The sequence below is a fragment of the Chanos chanos genome, chromosome 3 (assembly GCF_902362185.1).
Source record: "Chanos chanos chromosome 3, fChaCha1.1, whole genome shotgun sequence".
NCBI lineage: Eukaryota > Metazoa > Chordata > Actinopteri > Gonorynchiformes > Chanidae > Chanos > Chanos chanos.
In genome coordinates this window covers 49,484,742-49,493,064 of record NC_044497.1, presented here as the reverse complement: position 1 = coordinate 49,493,064, position 8,323 = coordinate 49,484,742, and the positions used below count along the sequence as shown (strand labels likewise).

General features: G+C 40.8%; 2 protein-coding genes across 2 annotated transcripts; both read right to left on the bottom strand.

Annotated features, from left to right (window-relative positions):
* Positions 1 to 1,470: 1,470 nt before the first annotated feature.
* Positions 1,471 to 5,999, bottom strand: zmat1 (zinc finger matrin-type 1). The gene is made up of 7 exons (XM_030769760.1): positions 5,846 to 5,999; positions 4,174 to 4,280; positions 3,770 to 3,853; positions 3,519 to 3,654; positions 3,139 to 3,402; positions 2,721 to 2,811; positions 1,471 to 2,608 (listed from the first exon to the last, which is right to left on the bottom strand). The coding sequence occupies exons 1-7, from the start codon at positions 5,997 to 5,999 to the stop codon at positions 1,528 to 1,530; spliced, it is 1,917 nt and encodes a 638-aa protein (XP_030625620.1). The 3' UTR covers positions 1,471 to 1,527.
* A 1,215-nt stretch (positions 6,000 to 7,214) lies between these two features.
* On the bottom strand, positions 7,215 to 7,908 carry gnrh2 (gonadotropin-releasing hormone 2). Its single transcript, XM_030768525.1, has 3 exons — positions 7,771 to 7,908; positions 7,387 to 7,470; positions 7,215 to 7,253 (listed from the first exon to the last, which is right to left on the bottom strand). Exons 1-3 carry the CDS (start codon positions 7,906 to 7,908, stop codon positions 7,215 to 7,217), a joined length of 261 nt encoding a protein of 86 aa, XP_030624385.1.
* Between the last annotated feature and the right edge of the window lie 415 nt (positions 7,909 to 8,323).

Genomic DNA, 8,323 nt, shown 5'->3' with positions numbered 1-8,323 from the left:
GCTTCATTGTCACAGAGTTCATGAGACTCCGTACATTGACGATCGTACAACACATCTAATAAACTTATCATGATTGGCTAGTTTTGTTGTTTTGGTTTTTTTTGCTAGTTGTTTTTCTTTTCTTGATGGAAATTGTTACCTGATCTAACCTTGTTCTAACCTTTCGTCTCAAAGAAAAAAACAAACCGTAAAACTCTCTCTGTGTCTAGGGAGCCATGGCAACCAAGCGTCCTCATTTAAGCTAAGTGCACCTGTGATAACCAAAGCCATAAAACACACTTTCATTGGTGCCTATTTATGCTGCACAGAAATCTGCTCTGAGGGGCTTAGGCTGTGTAAACCTCAAAGCAAAGGCACTGAGAGGACTGAAAAGTTTCCACACATTAGTATGTATACAACCTCTGCAGCCAATACGTACAAGGGAACTGTCTCTACCTAAACACAGTATACTCTCTATGTTTCAATCTGTTAATGCTTACATGTTAAATGTTTAGTGAGACAGGACCTCCCTGTGTATAGTAGTCTTTTTTTTCACTAAACTGACAGCAAACCCCTAAACTACACAGGGATCCAATCCTCTAATACAACGTCACGTACTCTACTGTTTTTAATACTGTGAGACTCAGGCACAAAACACCCTCATTTGTCATGTTAGCATCTCAAAACGTCTTAGGGGGTCACATGTAGCTCAATAGCGCCCCTCTGTGGGTCAGAGGTATGTATTACATGATCAAGGTGAGGTGACACACAGTCTAGGCTGGCCTTGCGCTGGTTTCACTTTAAAGCTATAACACTGTGGATTGCTTTGAGTGGTGCGTTATACTGTAACATAGCATTAGCCTATATGCTACAGTCATTCTAAAACGTGCAAACAGCCACTTTCTGTATGAGAGTAACTGCAAGAGTTCTGTAGCAGCATTTTAGAGCAAAGTAAGTAACCATGAAAGGATTCTGGCTCCAGTTTACCATGAGATTTCAGAATACCTGAACAAAAATTGTAAACAGAATTTATTAGGTCTGAGTTAACAAATATATGGTAAGGTACATTCTCTAGAAATCAACCCAGGTGGTGACTACCTTATGTTGACAGTGCAAAAAAGATGAATGGTCAGTAGTAATTCATGCATCAAGTGTTCATTGCCCATCTCTTACACATCTCTATGGGACTCAAATTTGATCAAAACCAAGGTCAAAAAAACGATCTACACATTCATACATCATATTAAAAATCGGACTGAACTGAGACAAGACCCAATGTTCCACAGAAATTCATGTCCAGTCTTTGCTGGGTTTTCACTGAGGCGCCGTTATACAGTACTGGCGTCCATTTCAAAAGGCCTCAGCAGAATACTGAAAACGTTAAGGAAGGGTTTTCTGAGCTCAGACCAGGAGATGAAGGGGATAAATTCCAGGATGATACGGCGCGAATGCAATGCAGGTCAATGAACCATCATCCTCTAAAATGTCAGGACTTCTTTTCTGACTTGCACCTGCCCTAACAATCATATCTCATTAACCGTCAATTGTTCAGAAGAGTCCAAGAATGGTCTCATCCCACAGTTTCTCCTCCTCTGTCCTGCTGTCTCCTTTATCCGTCTTTTCCTTCGTCTTCCTTTTCTCTTTCCTGTGTTTCGATCGCTCTTCTTTTGTTTCCGCCCTCTCTTCCACGGAACCTTCTATCCTGTCTTCCGCCTCTCCTTTTTCTTTGTCGAGTCTGTCGCCTCCGGCCGCCAGGCTCTTCCCTCCGCTTTCCTCTCTGTGCCCCTTGGCGTGGTGTCCACGTTTGTGTTTCTTACTTCTCTTATTCGACCTTCTCCTCCTTTTCTCGTCCTCGGCCGACTCGCTGTCCTGATGGGTCCTCTCCCGCCGTTTCCTCCTCTCTTTTTCCTCGTCCATTCCCTCCTCATCATCCAAACTCGCTCTTCTTCTTCTTCTCTCTCTCCTCCTTGCCCTCTTCGCGTCATCTCGGTCCTCCTCGTCATCTCTTCCTCTCGTCCTCTTGTTCCTCCTTCTGTCTGTTTCCCTTTCCTCCTCCTTCTCTTCCTCCTCCTCCTCCTCCTCCTCCGGCTCTCTGATTTTCCTCCTCCTCTCCCTTCTCTTTTTCTTTCGTCTCTTCTCTCTGCTGTAATCACTGCTGTTGCTGCTACTACTACTACTTCTGCTTCTGCTGCTGCTGTAAGAGGAGGAGTCTGAGAAAGAGGAGGAGCTATAGGATTCGGGGTTCCTCCCCCTATTAAATGCCCGTCCAGTTAGGCCAGGGATGAGGGGTGGGGGAGGCACAGAATAGCCTTGGCCCCAGACGTATGGCTCAGGGCCCCTTGGACCAAACCCACAGTGGTAATTGGGAGGTGGAAATGGCGGACACCAAAGTGGGGGAGGGAAACCAGGGACAGGAGGGGTGCATGACGGAGGAGAGAGTTTCTGTGTCTGCTCCTCTCTCTGCGTGTTATCGCTCGGGTGTTGGGCTTCTCTCTCTTCCGGCTCCTTCTGTCCCATCCTGGGCTCCAGCCCTCTGGCCTTCTGCACCTGGATGTAGTCGTCCAACTCATCCTGGAAGGAGCCATAGACTTTCTTCTGAGACTTACACAGGTCAGAAACTTTCTTCTCTCTGGAAGACACAAGCACAGAGCCAAAAATTTCACAAAGTGTAATGTGAGATGATTTGGAGGTCCATGATATTGGATAAGAAGTACAATAGGATGGTATGAGTGATATCTCACTTAACACGATGCTTGTTTCCCTGCATGTGAGCTTGGAGTGGCTCCACAGAGTTGAATGTTATACAACATACTGGGCAGGTAAGGGAGTTCACTAGAGAAATGGAGAAGGGAAAGATGAGTGACAAAAAATATCAAATGAATACATTTCACCTGCTCTCTCTTTCCATGTCAAAATCACTTCTCAACCCCAAGGCCTTCTCAATCAGAGACGATCCATTAAGTATCATTTATTGCTTGTAACGGCACTGCGGAGTAGGTCAGTGTGCAATGCAAATCTAACCACAAATAACTCATTACTCTACCAGTAACAAATGGATAAATGCTAATGAAACACTGCCAAAAAAAACAAAAAAAAAACATCTACAAGTTAACACCAAGTTCAGGCCAATAGAAATGCATCAGAATGCATGCAGAGTACCCAGATCAGGCTGTTCCTGGAGCTGGTCCAGGAGCTGCTGGCGTGACTGGTTACGCTGGTGTTTCCGGCCGCTGTAGTGTTGCTGAGCCATCAGGGGATTGTTGAACGAAGCCGCGCACATTCGGCAATACTTGTTTGGGTCGCTTAAGTCCACTTCCTGGCTGCTTTGTTCAGAACTGTCCTTCAGTTCTTGACCCATCCCCTCTCTGGCGCCCTCTACTGGGCATGGGGGAGAAACCGAAGCTCCAACAGAAGACATCTCATCTGATGGAAAGAGGACATGTTCCTTTGTCAGACATGTACGTAACCTTTCACTGAGACTAAGTGACTGGTGATTTGATGTAATGAAAAGATTTGATGGTGCCACTGCTTTGACGTACCTTTTGAAGGAATTACACTGTTCTTCTTCATGTTTTTGGCATGGACTTTGCCTTCATAGTGAGACTTTGCCACCACAGGAGAACTAAACACCATGTTACACAGCTCACAGAACTTCTCTGTGTCCATAGGCACTCTCTGCCAAAAACACAAGGTCACAAAGGGGTACAGTTTGGAAAGGCTTCAACACACTCGCTCACACATACACACAACAACACCGCCGACATCTGACAGTAATGTCTCTGCGATTTACCTGAAAGCTATTAGGATCTTGGCCCTGTCTCTCACTCTTTTTTGTTTGCAAGTACAGTCGAACTCGCTGAGCGTGTTTCTTTCCCTGAAAAGACAAACAAACAGAGGAAACAGACAACTATAAACAACATTAAACAACTTGTTTCCTTTGAGCTGTGTTCAAATCTTGAGGAAACACACGCTAATTATTCATACATTCATACACAGAAATATTCCATCATTCACGAACAGATATTTCAGATGAAGTCTTACACTTACAACAGTATTATATTTCATACATGGTCTTACAAATCATGTTATTAATATACTCATTTCAGATCATATCATTTCAAAACCTTAAGCAAAATCAGTAACAGGTAAGAGTGGCAGATTAAACATCTAGAAGACAAAGCTTTTCGTGCAAACCTCATAGTGAGATATCCGCTGAGACTCAAACTGCAGAACTGCTTCACATACGTGACAAAAGTTATCAGTCAACAGACCATTCAACAAGGCATTGTCATCCAATGACTCTATGAGAAAAAAAAATCAACACATAAAAATAAACACATAAAAAAGAGCAAGTGATGGACAGCGTTGAACAAAGTGACCCAAAACGTACATGTAATGGATTCTCTGGAAAATGACATGAAACTACAGGCAGTTTTTAATTTGTATACACGATTCTCGCTCTGAAGGTGAGACCAACTGGATATTAATTATGTAGACGATAAATGACTTATAACTTTATGAAATTATTCATAATCCTTTGGAGACCGATGTGTTATGAATTCAGTGGCAGAGGGAACCAAGACATACTACAATAATAAGTGTTTAAACATACTTATTTAACAGACTTAAGTCACAAGATACGATGTTGTAAATGGTTCACACAAACAATAAACATAGAATCTCAATATTTGATTGTTATGCAGTACTGATCATAGATTATTACTATTGTAAGGACAAGGTGGGACACTCAGAAACTTCACCAACGTCTTCCCTTATTGCGTAGAATTCCCTAACCTATGATTTTGTTTTTTGTTTGTTTTTGGTTTAAGATCAGCGCATTACTACTTTGTTCATTCTTATTTACGGTGTACTTGGTTAGTGTCCTAAGAAGTTTTAAAAATAGTCCATACGATTTTTAATTTCCATATTTTTTCTTTTACTTTAATTATCTTACTTTTATTTTAAGTCCAGAGATCTCACATCTTTGGTACTAACATCAGTTTAAATACTTGTTTTGATTTAAAATTTCTGACCCATTTTTCAGTAACTTAAAATGTAGAATTCTTAACAATAAACAAAACTGCCTGTGTAGTTATGTCAGTGTTTAAGATTAAATATCTGAGTACGCTATTCTGAGAATCAAAATACAGATTCAGATCAAATACATTACAATATTAAAGAAGAAAAGGTAAATGCACTACTCTCTACCCTATAAACTAGACTGTATTTATGAAAAGACTACAACAAAAAGGATAAAACGGCAGTTTATGTTATGATAATGTACATGCAGGATAATAATTTACATGAAGGAATTTCCCTTGCATTTGGACCTTTGCGAACACAATTTAACGGCCTTCGCCGTAACATGGGGTTCTCTAGTCGCCCTGTGAGTAACATATCTTGAGTGGCATCAAAAGTCACGTTTGGAACTGATTTCTATTATAGCCAGCGTGTGATAACACACTTCGTCAGCGATTATGACCTTAGCTGACCTGGGAATTTATTATAGCTAACGTTATTACAGCGAACTTTTGGCTTGCCAGCACGTCGATTGTGGCAGAAACACAAAGGGAACCGAAGGTTGGACAGAAATGTCGACCGTCGACATTTTTGTCGGTCAGTTTCCCTTTTAAATGTCGAACGTAAGCTTTTGTTCTAGATGAATGGGTATGTATGCTAGCCACTTTAACCATAGCATTAACTCGTCAATCTCTCGCTACGAACTAGCCAAGGTGTCAGAAAGGATTTTTTTTTTTTGCATTGAGCCTCTGAACAGCTTATATGATGGTTTGTTGTCTAAGAAGAGGGATAATATCTGGCTAGGGTACCGAATTTATTCAACGTTAATCTTAAGTGATTGACTCACCTTCAACCAGGGAACTATTGGTGTTTACGTTAGTGTTTTGAACTGTTTCGGCGTCTAACAGAGAGGCCGAATTTGGACTGACTTTAACATTACTTTCGATATCTGTCTCCGCACAGTGCGGATTACACGAAAGCCTACCCTCAACTTCTGACATTCTTTCTACTAATGAAATCACTAACAACAATTTGTTAATATATTTAATCCATCGTTGGATAAAGCCACGAAGATGGAATTCGCAGCATGGGTGTAGGACACACTAGCGCAAGCAAACATTAGCGGTCTTCTTCGGTTGTGGCTAATTGCATACCGTTCTCCGTTATGACTGCGTGCTGCCACCTATTGGCCTGGAAGCAGCCGAAATTGCAAGAAGCGCTCACATACCAACCTTGCACCTATGCTAGGGTCTAAACTTATCCTTTGTCATAGTAGCTCATTTTTGTCACTCGATGTAACAGGACTTAGGATGAAAAATTAAAATTACACCTTTCTCTTTTTTATTTGTCAAACAACGAATGGTCCCCAGGGCCATTACCTATTCTCCTCCCCCACCCCCCTCTGTGCCTCATTCCTGTTCATATTCGGGAAAGGGGGAGGCAGTGAAAGAGAGAATACTGAAATTTAGCGTAACCTACAAATTCAAGGTGCATTTGTTTTAAACTTGTAATTCTTGGAACATTGTATATACAATCACACAAACAAACGGAACAAACATTGAGCAGCATGTTTTAAACTGATAATATTGCTAATTATCACGTTGTAACTACTGTTTGTCGTATAGTGCTGCTGTTCACCCCACTCAAAATCCTAAATGCAGAACACTCTCTATTTTGTCCCTCCAGAAGAGCTCTAATTAAGTGGCGTAAAATCATTCCTGGGGGACAGTTGCACGAAAACTAGCACACCCTCAAAAACAAAGCAAAAATGGGATGAGAAATCTTGGACCAGAAACTCTCCATATTCATGCTGATCAGTTAAGACTATAGAAAATGGATGTTCAGATTGTCTTGGTTTACCTCAGTCCAAATAAATCTGTATGTGAGATTGCAACTAATAACACCACCTTTATGTGTAGCCTCTGTGTGTGTGCGTCATTAGATATGCGTCATTAGATTTACGTTTCAGGAGCATATGATGCGGCCAGGGTATTTATTCGAACAAAAGATGTTAACTTGAACAATAAAAAGACCAAAAATAGCAAAATAAATATTTATTGAACAATGTAAGACTAAAGGTTCAATTTGTACACTAGTACAGTACATTCTGTCTTACAGAAAGTAAACTTATAAGAAGCAAAACCCACAGAGAACGACACCATGTTGACAAATGCTTCATTCACGGTGAAACATACACAGAACGCTGTACAAGGATGTCACTTCCTCTTCTGGAATTCTCTTGCCAACGCTTCCAGCTGTCAGTGAAAGTACATTATATGATGCATTAGCCCAACGCAACTGTAGTGAAGCAGCCCTAAATTTTTATTCTATTTTCATCCAAAATCATGTAACTCTAATAATGGTTAAGGCTTAGAGATCTGTACTCACGAGAATTGTTTTTAAGATGTTTCTTCTCTGGGGTCTCAAGTAGCTACATTCTCCTGCCTCACAGAGTTTGATCTCCTCAGAAACCTGACAATCAAAACAGAGGAGGCAGAGAAAAGCTGAGGCAAAATCCCAAGGGGACATAGTGGTGCATGGAGGCAAACATACATACTGCATGCTTTTTATGGATTTACATTAGAGAAGAACAATAATTATACAGTTTCCTGGAAAACATCTGTAATATGTTATATTTAGATTATTTGCAGCATACTCAACATTGTAATATGTTTCTGTAATACTTTGTAATATCGATTATTAACAAGAGTAAATACAGCACAATGACTCGATCCGTTGTGATGGTGACGCTTTTTGAACAAATGAACAAACCTCTGAGGTGCTGTATGAGTCTATTTCTCTCTTTCCCCCAGGGTACCAGCCATGGGACCAGTGCTGAGAAAAGGCCAACTGAGTCCCAGAACAGAGCAGCAATCCCACCAGCAGCATTAACTTGCACACACACACCATCACTGACACTACAGACAAATAGATAGATAGGAAGATAGATAAATAGAGAAAGAGAGAGAGAGAGAGAGAGAGAGAGAGAGAGAGAGAGAAAGAAAACACTCTGAGACCAGATTTAATGTTGAGTGGATGAATTATATTTTCCTCACAAATAACGTTACATGATGCATTAGCATTATCTTTTAAGGTACAGAACTGAAAAGATTTGAGATTTGATATTGTGTAATAGAAAAAGATGTTCATTAAAACTCTAAGACCTATCCTTATGCTTTATCTGAAACAATTTGTAAACAAACAGTGGATGAAGAAAACAAATGAAATTTTTTTTTTTACCTTTGTTCCTCTGAGAATTCTTCTTTTAGACTGTCTAACTGAATCCGCACAGTTACTTTACTGGGATCTGTCTGTTTCTGTAGCC

What these genes read in the sequence shown, in the direction of transcription:
- zmat1 (XM_030769760.1), bottom strand. Translation starts at nt 5,999, where the DNA reads ATGTCAGAAGTTGAGGGTAGGCTTTCGTGTAATCCGCACTGTGCGGAG. An exon ending in CAATAGTTCCCTGGTTGAAG is followed by an intron (nt 4,281 to 5,845) that starts GTGAGTCAATCA and finishes TTTTTCTCATAG; the next exon opens with AGTCATTGGATGACAATGCC. An exon ending in CCAGGAACAGCCTGATCTGG is followed by an intron (nt 2,812 to 3,138) that starts GTACTCTGCATG and finishes CCATTTCTCTAG; the next exon opens with TGAACTCCCTTACCTGCCCA.
- gnrh2 (XM_030768525.1), bottom strand. Translation starts at nt 7,908, where the DNA reads ATGGTGTGTGTGTGCAAGTTAATGCTGCTGGTGGGATTGCTGCTCTGT. An exon ending in ACTCATACAGCACCTCAGAG is followed by an intron (nt 7,471 to 7,770) that starts GTTTGTTCATTT and finishes TTTGATTGTCAG; the next exon opens with GTTTCTGAGGAGATCAAACT. An exon ending in ACATCTTAAAAACAATTCTC is followed by an intron (nt 7,254 to 7,386) that starts GTGAGTACAGAT and finishes TTTCACTGACAG; the next exon opens with CTGGAAGCGTTGGCAAGAGA.